The sequence below is a fragment of the Aptenodytes forsteri genome, unplaced genomic scaffold, assembly GCF_000699145.1.
Source record: "Aptenodytes forsteri isolate BGI_AS27 unplaced genomic scaffold, ASM69914v1 Scaffold249, whole genome shotgun sequence".
In the NCBI taxonomy this organism is placed as follows: domain Eukaryota; kingdom Metazoa; phylum Chordata; class Aves; order Sphenisciformes; family Spheniscidae; genus Aptenodytes; species Aptenodytes forsteri.
Genome location: NW_008796188.1, coordinates 2,447,071 through 2,462,551, shown reverse-complemented (window position 1 = coordinate 2,462,551; position 15,481 = coordinate 2,447,071). Strand labels below are relative to the sequence as shown.

Here is a 15,481-nt window from a genome sequence, read left to right as displayed (position 1 = left end):
CTTGGTGACCCCCCCAACCCTTTGAACAGTGCAGGCCTGGACTTTGGGGATTTCTGGCCCTGATCCAGCCCCTTCCTTAGGCACATGCTCCATGGTGAACCCACAAACTGACAGCTGCGATGGGACCCACGGTTTAGGGGAGGATGGGCATGCTGCAAGGGGATGCTGAGCTTTCACGATGGGGATGGGGGAGGTTGGGTGCTGCAGGTGTGTTGCCCCAAGGCCAGGCTGGGCCCCAGGGGTTTGTAATTGCACTGGCTTAGGGTGGCAGCTCTCCTGCTCGAAAGCCCTGTCCCACTGAGATCTGAGCCCACCTGCAAGAAGGAGCCAAGCTGCTGCTCTGGGGGTGACAAGACATGGGTTTATTTTTCATCCATGCAAGTGAACAGCAGTGGGTGGGGGAGTGGGAACGTGCTCCATCCCTCCCCAAACTGCTCTCTGTCACTTGAAGTCCCTGTAGCTTTGCCCACAGGTTGGAGATGGCTGGTGGGTGCCCAGGCTGGACTGGTTCCCAGCCCTGGGTGCAGGGGCAGCCCGTGGCAGCTCCGTGCCCGCCGGTGCCTGAATTTCTCTTCCCCTGATGCAGGCATTGACAAATAAATAGCTCTTTTCTGCTTTGGCTCTTGCATAGTGGAAAAAAAAGTCTGACCTGATTGGAGAGAGAAGTCCTGGGCTGTGGAAACCCATGGCTTCGTTGGCAAATGTGCCCATCGCATCGCTGCCAGCCTGCCCAAATACCCATGCTTGCACCCTGTCCATGCTCCCCCGCTGATGGCTGCCTTATTTCAGTTCCATTTCTGAGCTGGATTTGAAGGCCTTTCTCCTGACTGAGAAGAACTTGACGCCCAAGAAGATGGTGGTGATCAGGAAGACGAGTGCCAGGGCAAGCAGGACCCAGCTGCCTGCTGTGGCTTGATTGTTGGCCAGAGACATGCCCAGGAAATCGGTTTGGCTGGAGCTGGGTTGGGCTGGAGTGGCTGGAAAATGGAGGAATAAGGGACATGGTTGGTACCGGTGGCTCTGGACTGGGGTGTGTTGGGTCACCAGCTCTCCCTTTGCTGGTCTCTTGGAGGCCGTGTCCCCTTTAGACTCAGCTCCATGGGAAATCAAGGACAAGCACCCAAACACCCTGTGGTTTTTGGGGTGGCCAAGGAGCATCAAGACAGCTCCATCTCTCCCACATGCCCCATCCTGGCCCTGGTGAGGGCTGAGCTCTGCCCCATCATGGACCTGCTGTGCTTGGCTGAGCCCTGCATACCTGTGTAAGGAGTCCAGCTGTACTCGGGCCAGCCCAGGACCTCCCCGTTCTTGTTGTTCTCCTTCACCAGCCATGTCATGAGTGGCTCAAAGTAGCTCATCAGGGCATCAGCTGACATGTTGCGCTGCCCCGTGATGAGCTCCATGGCTTCGGGCCATGGCTTGCTGAAACCCAGCTTCAGGGCCTCCCTGTGGCAGGAGAAATCAGCTCCAGTGGGTTCCCCATCGCCCTCTTGGCCACCAGCCCTTTCCTTTTCCCCGGGGCTTGGGGCTCTTTGTATCAGCAACCCTGGGTACAGTCTGTGCCCCCAGCACCGCAGAGCTGCCAGCCCAGAGAACAGGGAAGGAGGTTTTGCTTGGGGGAAAGGGGGGGTTTACATGGATTAAAGCCCTCCGGTGAATCCAGCCTGATGCAGAGCAGTTCTGGGTGCAAAGGTTAGTTTTGCAGGTGCTTTTCTTGAAGCAAGGGGGTTGTTTTCCCTAAGTAACTGGGGGCGGCGGAGGAGGAGGAGGAGGGAGGGAGCCTTCCACCTGCCAGGGTCCCAGCTACCATCTAGTGGCTGCTTTTGCAATCACAGCCCTAGCACCCAGCCCAAGGTGCCCCTGCCCGGGGTTCCCCCTGCCTGCACCCCAGGGCCAGGGACCAGAGCATCCCATGCTGGGGCAGAGAGGGGATGGATGACCAGAGGCTGCGTTGCCTCCTGTCTTGCTGAGCTGGTTTAAGGTATTTGGGGACATAAATATCTTGTCTCTGCCCTGCCCACACACCTACCCCAAGATCCTCCCAGCTTCCTTGGACTCGTAGATGTCACACTTGTGCAGGGGACCCGTGTGCCTGGCTTCCGCACAGAGGGCCTGGTGGAACTGGAACTGGATCACAAAGCTGACGAAGTACCTGGGGGGGGTGGAGAGGGGTGAGGACGTGGGAATGGACCCTACTAATGGCTGTGCAAGGGAGGATGTGGTCCCCCTCATCCCCTGGTTGCACCCTCCCATTCTGGAGGAGCATCACTAGCTTTGGAGCTACACCTGCATCAACTCAGTCCAATCTGCTGATGCCATTTCTCCTTTAACATGTGTTTTATGGCTGCCTGGGTGGATGACCCCATCCTCCTCAGAGAGGGAGAAATTCCCCCAAATCCAACCTTCTCCTCTGAAGCTCTGTCAGGGTCCTCAGAGCTTCCCAGCACCCTCAGGATGGTACCACTAAGTACCCCACCAGCCATGAAACAAGGTGCCATTACTGGCATCTGAACTGGAGATCCTGCTTCTGTGTCCAAGTGGCATCCCTCCTGCCCCATCCCTGCTTACTCACCTGATGTAGGGGACGTTGGCAGGGATGTGAAACTTTGCCCCGGGGTCAAAGTCATCTTCAGACCTTGGTGCTGGTGGGCACAAGCCCTGGTACTTCATCCTGGGCCAGAGAAGGAGAGTTAGCCCAGCAGGGGGAGTAGAAGGTGGGGTAAGCTGGGAGGGGACACAGGGGATGTGAGGACAGGGTGAGTGGTTATGTATCCCATCGTGTCCCATTGCAGCCAACTGGACCACAGGGAGAAAACACCCAGCGGGATGATGGCCAAGGCCCTTACACCAAAGAGGAGCCTGAATTCAAGCACACCTGAGATTCCACCACTGCTGGTTGAACTCATCCTCCTTGATCCGCCCATCAAACACCTTCCAGCGCCACTGGTCCATGAGGTATCCGAAGGGCAGGAAGGCAATTTTGTCCAGGGCGATGCTCATCAGGTAGTTAATGTCACTTTCTGCCCAGGGTGTGAAGGTGTGAGCAAGACAGTACTGTACCCACCTCTCCACCCCGCATGGGTCATTCTGCCCAAGAGCAGGGTGTCCCCACCAGGTCCTGTCCCCTCCATGCATGCAAAGCCACTGTGCATGTCCCTGACCCCTTCCACCCTTCCCAGCCCATCCTGACCCTCTGCATTTCCAGCTGTCCCCAGCAGCCCCCCCATCTTTGCTGTGTGGTGCTCCCCTGCCAGCTTACCTTTGTTGTCTGTGACTTGGTCCAGCAGATTGATCCTGTGCAGGTGTTTGGGGGTGGAGACGGACAAGGCCATGACGTCCCCGATGGCCTCATGGAAGCCAGGATTGGCCCCATCGCGGAATGAGATGGGCTGGTCCATGTACTGCAGGAAGTACTGGACATGGCCCATCTCGTGGTGCACCGTGATTAGGTCGTCCATGTTCACCGTGGTGCACTGCTTGATCCTGGACCAGGACATGTGGGATGGGGGGAGAAGGGAGGGCAGTGCTGGGGTGAAAATCTCCAGGAACGATCACACCCCCTTGAGCTATTTTTCCCTTTGGTCTCCCTTTCCCCGTGCCCCCACCCCACATCTGATGCCAGGCTGGGCTGGTCCTACTCCATTGGGTTGGTCTCTCTCTTTTCTCCTGCGTGTCCTGCTGCCCCTGCCCATTCCCTGTCCTTGTTCATCAGCTTTCCCATTCTCCATGGCGGGGCAGGGAAGGCATTGATTGCCCTCCATCCACCATGGGGGCTCCTGCCAGCAATGCCTGCATCTTGGGTACCAGTGGCAATGCCAGAATGGGGCTGCCACAGCCATAGGACAACAGACACTGCGGTGGCATCAGGTCACGTGCCCTTATTCTACCAAGACATTGTTATCAGCCCCAGCACCACATCAGCTGAGGCCACCACAGGCACCTGAAGTCCTTGCGGTTGTAGAAGTCCCAGGCTGAGGCGTGACACACCACCTCCCGCCTGTCTGCCGGCTTCTCGATCATGGACTTGTCCCAGAACTCCTGCGGCATTGGGATGAGGCCCAGAGAGGTAAAGAAACGGTCCGACTCTTCAAACATCTTCTTGGGTGTCCAGCCCTGGGGAGAAAGCAGACAGAAGACCTGGTGAGGGGCAATGGGGGATGCTAGGTGTGCCGGGGGCTGGGAAAGATGAGAGGCCAGGGACAGCCTTGTTCCTTTGGGCAGGGGAGGTCTTTCGGGGGCAGCTAGAGCTGGATCCAGCCCTTGGCATATCCAGGTGGGGAGAGAATACGGATGAGCCATGGAGGTTTTTGGCAGCACCAGAGCATTTGGCAACATGGGTGGTGGCAACGGCCAAAGGGTGCTGGGTCCCAAGGGGCTTCCCCACAGCAGCCTGAAAAAGCACTGACCTGTTTTTTCATGGCCGGGGTGGCATCCACCTTGGTGGCATCCGGGAAAGGTATCACCAGGTCGAAAATGTTGGACCATGACTGGGCCCACATGTTGCCTGGGAAGCACAGGTGGACAATGCATGGCAGGAGGGATACAGGGAGAGAAGAGCAAAGGCAACCAGTTACTCCCGACTCCTGCACAGAGTGGATCACCCTGCCTGGTCCCTGCCCTGCCTGCACAAGGGTGGTGCAAGCAGGAGCCTGTCCATGCAGGAGAGGTCAAGTCATGCTGAGTGTGTTGCCTTTCCCTGAAGCAGACTGGCTTCTGCAGACCCATCTCATGGGGCCTTGGTCCTTCAGCCAGAGCTGAACAGAGACCAGCCTCAACTCTTGGCACGACTTGGAGCAAACTATGCCTGGTGGGAGACACAGTTCTGCTCGAGGGCCTAGCAAAGCCCTTACCTAGCAGGTGAGCAGGGATGGGACCCTTCAGGTTTATGTGCTCTGCACCATACTTTTTGTATAGGGCTCGGCGTACGTAGGCATGCAGGTTGAGGTACAAGGGCTGCAGCTGCAGGTACAACTTCTCCAGATCTTCCTCGAAGGTGGGTGTCTCATACAGGGATCTCCAGAAGGCCCCATTGTCTGTGTAGCCTGTGGTAGGGAAAGAGTAGAAGCTGCTAGACACTGTCCTTCTTGGGCAAGAGTCTGTCTTGCTGCTCAGACACCCCAGGTCCCTCCGTATCTATGAGACAGTGGATCTCATGGGAGTTGGTGGGACCTCCACACCCTCAAGATTTTGGCCCTGAGTTGGACGATCAGCCCCATCCTCTGCTTACAGGGTGCTAAGACCATGGTGGGTTTGTAAGGGAGTGGGACACTGACCATTGAGCACAGCTGCCTTGTTGCTCAGTTCCACATATCGCTTGTAGTTGTTCTTGATCTTCTTCCCAGAAGCATCCCGCCAGCCCTTCCAGGCAAAGAGGAGCTCGTCATAATCCCGTGAGGTGGCCATGATGTCTGTGAGGTCTGAAGAGAGAACAACGAAGCCAAAGTGATGCTGTTGGATGGGCTGGACTGATGCAATTGTGCTAGACCCAACGTACTGCTCAGGGTCCATCACAGAGAAGGTGGGAAGGCCCCTTCATGACCTTTCTCCATGTCCCTATTAAAAATCCCTCCTTTCTGGGCCTGTTGCAGGTGACTCACTGGACTCCCTGCCAGATCTTACCAGGATCCAGGGGGTGACAGATTTTGTTCTCTCTGCAGACCTTGGCTACACTGTACGTGGTCTCCATATCTGAGAGGAGGGTGTTGTACTGCAAAGAAAATCAGATCATATGAGCTGATTATCCTTGCTTCTGCTCTTGGAGAATGTCACAGCCCATTGAGATGTCCCCAGGTGTTTTCCTCTGGTCCCTTCCAAGGCCAAGTGTGACCCCAAATGGAGGCGAAGTGGAGTCAGTACAGAGGGACTAGGGCCAGCAAGCAATGTGCCATTGCCACCTAAGCAGCCAGGCCCCACTGCAGCCTGGGATAGGCAACCTTTGGGTGAGAAATCCTGGAGACAAGGATCACGGCTTTGTGTAGAAGGTATCGAACTGTCACCTTGTTCAGGGGAAGGGGTGGCTGCCCAGTGGTATTTCCTAAAAGTTGGGAGAAGCCTATGTCTCCACACAAGGTAGTGGCAAGGGACACCCCATCCTGCTCTGTCCCCTTGCAGCTCACCTCCTTCAGCTCATTCTCGGGCAGGGCTGCCCTCTCAATGACACTCAGCTTCCTGAGGATGCGCGTGACACTTTGGTCCTGGAAGTCAGAGGGGTCGAACTGCCTGGCCCTCATGCCATAGTCAAGGGTGTGCTTGGACATGGCCAAGTTCTTCTCCAGCTGCAAGGGCAGGAGGGGACAGAAGAGGAGTTACTTCAAGGAGATCCCTGAGACACAGGCCATCACTAGAAACACCATCTGGCATGCCATGACTGACAACCTCCCCATGGCTGCCCTTGTGGCTACCTCGTGGCATGACAAGGGTTTTCATGGAAAAGGCACCTCCTGGGTGAGAACATTACCCCTTGGCTAGGGGCAGAGGCTGCCCTGGTTTTCAGAACTCATCTGAAACATGCCTTGGGCACCAGCTGCCTGCCTTGGCTGTTGGCTCTCCCCACACAGCCCCAAGGTCATTCCCATACCATGATCTCCTTGTTGTGGTCTGTGATGTTGGTGTTGTAGGCCCAGGATGCCTCGGTGTAGGCGTTCCACACTGCCTCAGCTGTGCTGTTGTACTCGGACAAGAACTCTTTAGCTTGTGCTTCGTCTGCTATTTTGTCTAGAGGAGGAGATAAATGGGGAAGAGAAGGGGAGTCAGGAGAGTCCTTCTCTTTGCAAGAGCACCACCCCATGGAGAAGCCATGGTTGAGCTTTTCCCAGAACTGCAAATCCATTGAATGACGCCACAACTTGGGAGCAGGTTGAGCCAAGAAATGGGGAGAAAGGGGTCCTGCTGGGGGTGTTCCACTGGACAGGGGATGGGATGACAGGACACGCTGCATGCCCTAGACCCTCCCACTTGGGCAGAAAGGATGCAGCTGAAAAAAGGTGACCTGTCACACCATGCCTGATGGGATTACTACAGCGGCAGGGCCACAGCTTCAGACAATGATATGTCAAGAGGTTGGCTAATGGCACCTGCTTCTTGGGAAGCAAGACTCCATGTGGATATGGTTATTTCTCTTTTCTGGCATGTAGACCTCCCCCACCCACAGCAAAGACCTCCCTCAGCACTGGGGGTTAGTGATGTCCCTTGGGAGACCTCTTCCTGCCCCTCCTCAGAGCCAGGATGGAGCTGCAGTCTTACCAATGCCTTCAGGGTAGCCTTCAGGGATAGGGGGATGCCAGTCAAACTCAGGCCAGCCCAGCACCTCATTGGTCTTGTTGTTCTGCTCCTGAAGCCACTTGGTGACAGGGCTGAAGTACTCCAGGAGGGCCCCAGCGTCCATCTTATCCGTGCCAGTGAGGTTGAACAGGATTTCCTGCCACGACTTGGAAGACCCAGCTTTCAACACTTCCCTGCAGAGAAGCGGGACAGCAAGAGCCAGCATGAGGCCAGGGGATGGTATCTCAGCATCGCAAGGTTGAAGATGCTATTCCTGAGTGGGACATGAACCTGGGAACTGCTTCTGAAGCTCCCATCTGTCCTGCATATGGGAATGAGGACTGCCCATCACATACTCATGCATTTGTTAACACCCAGGGAGTCAATAGGAACCAAATGTGCTTTAGTGACCTCTTGTCTTGTCTGGGTGGGAGCTCGTGATAGGGACAATAGCAGTACTCTGGTGAGGACCACTCACCCCACCCCAGTGCTTCCATGTATTTCCATCCATCCATCCATCCATCTGCAAAGCTATTTCTCCAGCCACTTTTCCTTCCTTCCTTTCTTCTTTCCTTCCTTTGCACACCATCAGCTTCCACGCACACATGTGCCCATGGCGATTGTCCCGACCCTCCTCTGTCCCCACCTGAGTTTGGCTCCGGCTTCTTTGGACATGTAGATGTCACAGGTGTGCAGGGGACCGCTGTGGTTGGCTGCCTGGCACAGCGCCTTGTGAAACTGGAACTGGAGGATGAAGCTCACAAAGTACCTGCCAAGGAAGCCCATGAAGGTGAGCACTGGGGACAAAGGGAAGCAGACAAGTCCTAGGGTGTGGGGGAAGGCACCCAGCCACACGTTAGCTCCCCACTATTTGTGCTCCCAAGCATTGGACAGTCGCTGCGTCTTCAGCAGGAGCAATGCATCCCAGTCCCTGCCCACAGAGCTGAGCCACCACTCCCCCTGCTCCCCAAGCCTCCGTCCCCTCATCAGCACCTCCTTTACCTGATGTAAGGGGTGTTCCCAGGGATGTGGTATTTTGCTCCAGGGTCGAAGTTGCTTTCATTCCTTGAAACCGGAGCACAGATACCCTGGTATTTGGTTCTGCAGACAACAGGGAACAAGAGCATTAGCTGGAAAGAGGGAGGCAGATGAACCAAGGCAGGAATGGGAAGGGAAGGCTTAAGAAATCTACATAATTAGAACGTGCTTCCATGTATTTCCATCCATCCATTCATCCATCCATCCATCCATCCATCCATCCATCCATCCATCCATCCATCTACCCACCCACTCATCTACCCATCCATCCCACCCACCCAGCTATCCATCGTTCTCCAGCCATCTCCATGGCTACTTTTTCCTTTTTTCCTTCCTTTCTTCTTTGCTTTCTTCCCTCCTTGCACACACCCAGCTTCCACACCCCGATCCACCCCTGGTGACTGTCCTCTACCTCAGATACCACCAGTCATAGTTGTAACGGTTCGGGGGCGTGCGGCCATTGAACACATTCCAGCGCCACTGGTCGATCAGGTATCCGAAGGGCAGGAAGGCGATCTTCTCCAAGGCCATCTTCAGCAGATAGTTGATGTTGCTCTCTGCATGAAACAGAGCCTGAACCAGGTTGGGAAGGAGTCTGGCTGGACAACATTGTGGCCACTAGGCTTTTTGTGGGCAAGAAGGTGAGCAGGTCTGGATGAGAACTGGGGACAGCATTTCAATATATAACTTTGCTCCCTAGAGAAAGCTGTGTAGGACACAGGAGGTTTCTCTAGGTACAGCTCCTACTTGGGGTAACATGTGCCTTTTTACTCAGTGGGGACAACGGGAGTGACAAGCGCGGTGTCCCCTTGCCTTCAGCCTGGCTCTCAGAGTGAGAAGGTCTTTGGTGAGTGTAACTCTAATGGTTCCCTCTTCACACATTCACCCTGGGGCCTCAGGGTGAAGGGGGGGTTGATCTGCAGGGCTGTCACACCACTGCAAAGGCTCTCATGGTTTAGACCCAGAACCCAAGCCAGCTCTGGGACAGTCACCACCATATCATGGGGAGCACAGTGAATGGTGACATCTGCTTTCCCCATTGCCTTGAGGAAACCCGGGGAAGGAAGCTTGTACAAAGACCTGCTGGAGACCCAGCTGAAGCCGTGGGGTCAGAGTGCTGCCCCTTGGCAGCACTGCCCTGAGGGGCTATTGGCTGCCATCGCTATGGCGGCATGGCTGCCAAGGGCTGGTGAGTCGGTCAGTGATGCCTTGAGGCAGGGACCATCTGCTCCGTGGTGTTTATGCAGCATCAGCCCAATGTTCTTGGCTGCTGTGATGGCTTCCCTGTCATGAAACATATTTAATGACAAGGCAGGAGGATCCCAGGACTGTCCCTCCTCCGCGAAGCAGCCGCCTGCGGCAGGAATCTGCGAATGCTTGGTTTCCTCTGCCGCTGTCTGCTTTGACATGTCAGCTGAGAGACGTTGGGCGGGGGGGAGAGACTCTTGCCAAGCCGGGCAGTGCCCTGTGGTGACAAGTCCTCCTCCGCTGCGCCAGCTGGCAGGCAGAAACGTCACCTGCTGACTGTCCTCGTGACTGTGCACGTAAGTGCTCAGTGCCACCTGCACAGAGCTACACCGGGGGCTCCTGGGGTGGATGTTTCTTGGCAAGGAAAGGGGGAACAGTGGAAAGGTCAAAGCTGATCGAGCACAAAGATGCTGCTTTCAGGTTTGGGGCTCTGATGGAGAAGGGAAGGGCACAGACAAGCTCTGGAGAGCATCCTTCCTGCCCTCAGGGGTGAAGAGGATGGAGCCATGAAGGTTCCCGCATGGACCCATGGAGACAAGAAAGGGTTGTGCATGGACCCATGGAGACAAGAAGGGGTTGTGGAACCAAGCGTGGTGAAAAGCATACATCAGCCATGGGGTCTTGCCTGCTCTGGGTTGCATTGCCAGACTGCAGCCCACCGTGGCATGTCCCAAACCCTTCCTGGTGCCACAGGCAGTGCCTGAGCCCTCCAGGCCACCCAGCTCCCCAGGGTGGCTGCCATACCTGCATCCTCAGTGGCACTGCTGAGGAGACCGATTTTCTTGAGGTGGCTGGGGGTGGAGACAGACAGGGACATGACATCGCCGATGGCCTCATGGAAGCCAGGGTTGGCCCCGCTGCGGAAGGAGACGGGCTGGTCCTTGTATTGCAGGTAGTACTGGACGTGGCCCATCTCATGGTGCACTGTGAACAGCTGCTCCATGGTCACCGTCGTGCACTGCTTGATCCTGCCGGGTGAAAACAGAGCATTGCCTGAGCTGAGTGAGGGACCCCGGCTGCCTGTGCACCCCCTCGATGGGAAGGACCCTCCACAGTCCCTGAGAGGGTGGCAAGCATCCCATGGGGTAGGGGAAAGACCCAGTGGAGGGGAAAGCAGGGCAGCATGGTGTCCCAAGACCTTACCCCAGAAGGTGACAGATTGGGCTGCATGGCTAGGCTGCAGGTACCCAAAATGGTGACCACCAAGGGGGATGGAGGAGGGTCTTACCCTGTAGCCCTGGGCCCCTGCATGCCCCCACACACCTGAAGTCCTTGCGGTTGTAGAAGTCCCAGGCTGAGGCGTGACACACCACCTCCCGCCTGTCCGTTGGCTTCTCCAGCATGGACTTCTCCCAAAATTCAGGGGGCATCTCCAGCAGCGCCAGGGAGGTGAAGAACTCCTCCGAGACCCGGAACATGTGGGTGGCGTTCCAGCCCTGGTGGGCAGCAGGCAGGGGGTTACGGCTGAGGAACCGTAAGCACATGCCCTGGGCATTGCCTCTGATGCTCTCCCAGTACCATGGGGATGAGGTGGGTCCCTCTAAGGGACTGGGATCCTGCCCCTCTCACCCTGATGGGGAGCCCTGGCCCCAGAATTGGTGTGAGCATCCCTAAGAAGCACTGAGCAATGGTGCTGGTGCCCAGCGTGGACAGGAGAAGGGAGCAGGGCTGATGCCCCAGGAGCACTCGGAACTGTGTGATGGTGTGGACGCAGCCCCCAACCCGGGGACTGGCGCCAGTCCCACAGCACTGTCTTTCTTCTTTGCCCATCCGCTGCCTCTTTGGTCATTGCCAGAGAGGGAGTGGGGTCATTTCTTTGTCCCTTCCCTTCCCAGACATGGCTTTTCTGCTGTCCCCTATGCAGGTATGAGAAACCACTCCCATGGGGTCAATGTTATGGTCAAGCCTTGGCCAACACCCCCCGTTTTTGTCCCTCTGGTGCCACCAGTGAGTCCCTCAGCCCATCACCTGCTGCACCATGGTGCTTGTGACATCGAGGTTGGGCTTCTCAGGGTAGGGGACCATCAGGTCATAGATGTTGTTCCACTGCTGAGCCCACATGTTGCCTGAGAAGAGAAAACAGCTGGAGCAGAGCTGGTGGGAGGTTGGGAGGAAGAGAAACACAGTGATAACTGGGACCTCCCTGTCCCACTATGGCCCTGCGTGTGCCCCTCTGGCCCCACCAGCACCCCTGGGCACAGGCTGGAGGGGGTCCCTCCTCTTACCCAGGAGGTGAGCAGGGATGGGACCCTTCAGGTTGATGTATTTGGGGCCATAGCGGTTGTACAGCTTCCTCCGGACGAAGGCGTGCAGGTTGAGGTAGAGCGGCTCCAGCTGGTTGTAGAGATGCTCCAGGTCATCCTCAAAGGAGGCTGAGTCATACCAGGAGCGCCAGTAGCTGCCTGTGTCCTTGAATCCTGCCAGAGAGGCAGGGATGACCTTTGGCTCCAGCCCCCGAGGCTGCCCCCCCACCCAGCCCCAAGAGCTGGGACCAGGGAACAGCAGTAGGATTTTTGCCCCTTCCCCAAAGTGTTGGCACCAGGGAAATGGAAGTTGGATGCCTGGCTGCATGTGGGATGGGGAGAGCAGCGGGGCCCTGGCCCCAGTTCCCACCCCGATCCCTGACCACCCCCTGCATCCCCCATCCTGCTTGTACCATCCATCTGATAGGCTTCGTTGCTCAGCTTCACGAACTCCTCATACTTGGCGCGCAGTGGGTTGCCTGCAGCATTGTGCCACCCCTCCCCCGGAGAAGAGAAAACAGCTGGAGCAGAGCTGGTGGGAGGTTGGGAGGAAGAGAAACACAGTGATAACTGGGACCTCCCTGTCCCACTATGGCCCTGCGTGTGCCCCTCTGGCCCCACCAGCACCCCTGGGCACAGGCTGGAGGGGGTCCCTCCCTTACCCAGGAGGTGAGCAGGGATGGGACCCTTCAGGTTGATGTATTTGGGGCATAGCGGTTTCAGGGTAGGGGACCATCAGGTCATAGATGTTGTTCCACTGCTGAGCCCACATGTTGCCTGAGAAGAGAAAACAGCTGGAGCAGAGCTGGTGGGAGGTTGGGAGGAAGAGAAACACAGTGATAACTGGGACCTCCCTGTCCCACTATGGCCCTGCGTGTGCCCCTCTGGCCCCACCAGCACCCCTGGGCACAGGCTGGAGGGGGTCCCTCCTCTTACCCAGGAGGTGAGCAGGGATGGGACCCTTCAGGTTGATGTATTTGGGGCCATAGCGGTTGTACAGCTTCCTCCGGACGAAGGCGTGCAGGTTGAGGTAGAGCGGCTCCAGCTGGTTGTAGAGATGCTCCAGGTCATCCTCAAAGGAGGCTGAGTCATACCAGGAGCGCCAGTAGCTGCCTGTGTCCTTGAATCCTGCCAGAGAGGCAGTGATGACCTTTGGCTCCAGCCCCCGAGGCTGCCCCCCCACCCAGCCCCAAGAGCTGGGACCAGGGAACAGCAGTAGGATTTTTGCCCCTTCCCCAAAGTGTTGGCACCAGGGAAATGGAAGTTGGATGCCTGGCTGCATGTGGGATGGGGAGAGCAGCGGGGCCCTGGCCCCAGTTCCCACCCCGATCCCTGACCACCCCCTGCATCCCCCATCCTGCTTGTACCATCCATCTGATAGGCTTCGTTGCTCAGCTTCACGAACTCCTCATACTTGGCGCGCAGTGGGTTGCCTGCAGCATTGTGCCACCCCTCCCAGGCATAGAGCAGCTTCTTGTAGCTGCGAGAGGTGGCCATGATGTCCGAGATGTCTGGGACAGAGGGGACAAGTAGGACATGAGAGAGGGGCAGGAGAGGGGGGGTGTCACATCCCACAGTAGCTCTGCAGAGGTGCCACCACAATTGCACCAGACCCAAATAATACCCATCCTCGCCCCAGGACAACCCTGAAGAACATGGGTGGGACCTGCCAACCCCAACCCACTGGGGATGTGGGGACCAGGATAAACTCATGGCCATGGAGTGCTCAGCACCCCACAGAGGCAGAGGGACAAGGACCATACCTGGCTCCAGCTCCCAGCAGGTACCGTTGGCCAGGCACACCTTGGCCGTGGAGTAGATTTTGTCCATGTTGCTCAGGATGGTGTTGTACTGCGGGGAAGGAAAAGATGTTGGGGCTGGAAGGGGATGTGAATGGTCCTTCAGGAGGGACCTACAGACTTCCTGGCTCTGGATCGTGTGTGTGTGTGTGTCCAGAGGGATGTGGAGGAGGATTGGTGTGTTTACACAGCGTGTTTTTGGTGAGATAAGCATGTTATCACCCAGAGTTTTACACCCTTTGCATGGTGGGAGCAGGGAGGCTCTGTGGGACAAACAACCCATGCACAGCCACTCACTGAACCACCCTCAAACGTGGCGCGAGCGCTTGCGGTGTCCCGGAGCGGGGCTATTTATAAAGCTCTTTGTCAGCGGGGCTGTGGCACGGCCTGTTTATCTAAGCGGGGGAAAAAAAAAAAAAAGAAAAGCAGGAGGAGGAGGGAGATTTATTTCTGTGAACTTCAACAACAGCAAACAATAGCAACAGGAGATTTCCTGGAACCTGCCCAGGGAGCCCATTCCCAGGGAAGGAAATTCCTCCGCTCCGTCCTTCTCTGCGCTCCCACCCCTCTGCTCTGGCCGGGCAGATGGGGGACCGTGGCGGCTGGGGGATGGAGCGGCCTGGGGACAGGCAAAAGGTGGCCGATGTGCAGGGAGGAGACGTGATGCTGTCTGTTATCTGGGAGAGGGCAGGGATGGGTTTCCTGGAAGGAACCGGGGCCGATGCTTCTCCAGAAAGGATTGGATCACTGGGCTTGCCAGCCAAGAGGGGTTTTGGTGGGGAGGGCTGTCAGGGAGCCGTGGGCCAGGCTGGAGGGGATGGCAGTGCCAGCGTCCTTGCGCTCGTGCAGAGGCAAGCGGCTGCCAGCCTCAGCCTGGGCAATATTTTCATGCACGGAAATTGAAATCACATCGCATTTAGGTAAACGACCCTGAAAGCTCAGGACTGTGATGGGGAAGGCTCAGGATGTCCTGATGTCCCTAGCGCGGAACTGTCCCAAGGCACAGCATTTCTGGGCTTGCAGGGAGGGCTCAGGCACCGGCTGGCTGCAGCAGCCCTCCTTTTCAGTGGGCTGCATCCCCGAGGAGCACCGGGGATGGGGTCGAGCCAGCTGGCTCCTGGCCATGGGCACAGCCTGGCTGGTCTCCACGTGACGCCCAAGGCCGCTCTGTGTAAGCAGGAAATCTCTGGAAATCTCTGGTTCCCACTGGGATAGCTCCGAGATGAGGTTAAGGCTGGATAATGGGGCCAGCAGGCACGCCACATCCCTCGGAGATAGCACCCCATCTTCCCCCTCCATCACTGTCTTCCCTTGTGCATAGGCCAGGGAGACCCTCCAAAATGTAATGGAGGGGCAACGGGCCAGTAACAGAGTCTGGAGGCTTGGGAAAAAACCCTTTAAGGGGTTTCGCAGCACCCCGGCAATGCCCAGGGCTTCGCCGGCACCTTGCTTACCTGTTGTCTCTTCTCCAGGGGCAGGTTGGAAGGTCCCAGGGTCTGGATGGAGCCAATGATTTTCCTCAGCTGCGGGTCACTGAAGTTGCTCCAGATGCTGCCATAGAGCTCCTTGGCTTTCTTCCCCCACAGCTCCGTGAAGTTTTGCTCCTCCAGCGACGCCTCGACCTGCATGGTGAGAGGGGACATGGGGACTCAGGACCAGCCCTGTGACATGCCACCCACCCAGGCGATGGTTTGGGGGCTGGGTTCAGAGCCACGAGGGTTTGTGGGAGCCAGAGGGCATGGGACATGAGGTGGCAGGCAGGGCTGTCCCCAGTCCATGACATTCATAGATAAAGACATCAGCTTCCAGCCGACGCGGCAACGTCTGCAGCCCCTGCTTGCCTGCAGCACTCCTGGCAAGCACTCGCCAAGGTGCCCTTTGAGGATGTTTTGG

The 15,481-nt window shown here is 57.1% G+C and overlaps 1 protein-coding gene across 2 annotated transcripts; it reads right to left on the bottom strand.

The window, feature by feature from the left end:
* Positions 1-336: 336 nt before the first annotated feature.
* Positions 337-15,216, bottom strand: ACE (angiotensin I converting enzyme). 2 transcript variants are annotated; one of them, XM_009287891.1, is made up of 24 exons: positions 15,043-15,216; positions 13,553-13,640; positions 13,157-13,300; positions 12,726-12,917; positions 11,515-11,612; positions 10,810-10,982; positions 10,291-10,514; positions 8,711-8,855; positions 8,263-8,361; positions 7,907-8,029; positions 7,243-7,454; positions 6,578-6,714; positions 6,117-6,275; positions 5,620-5,707; positions 5,274-5,417; positions 4,851-5,042; positions 4,407-4,504; positions 3,941-4,113; positions 3,260-3,483; positions 2,876-3,020; positions 2,573-2,671; positions 2,030-2,152; positions 1,259-1,446; positions 337-977 (listed from the first exon to the last, which is right to left on the bottom strand). In XM_009287891.1, exons 1-24 carry the CDS (start codon positions 15,214-15,216, stop codon positions 781-783), a joined length of 3,639 nt encoding a protein of 1,212 aa, XP_009286166.1. In that variant the 3' UTR covers positions 337-780. The 2 variants fall into 2 exon arrangements, with proteins under 2 accessions (XP_009286166.1, XP_019329822.1); XM_019474277.1 differs by having other exon boundaries at positions 715-968.
* Positions 15,217-15,481: the final 265 nt, after the last annotated feature.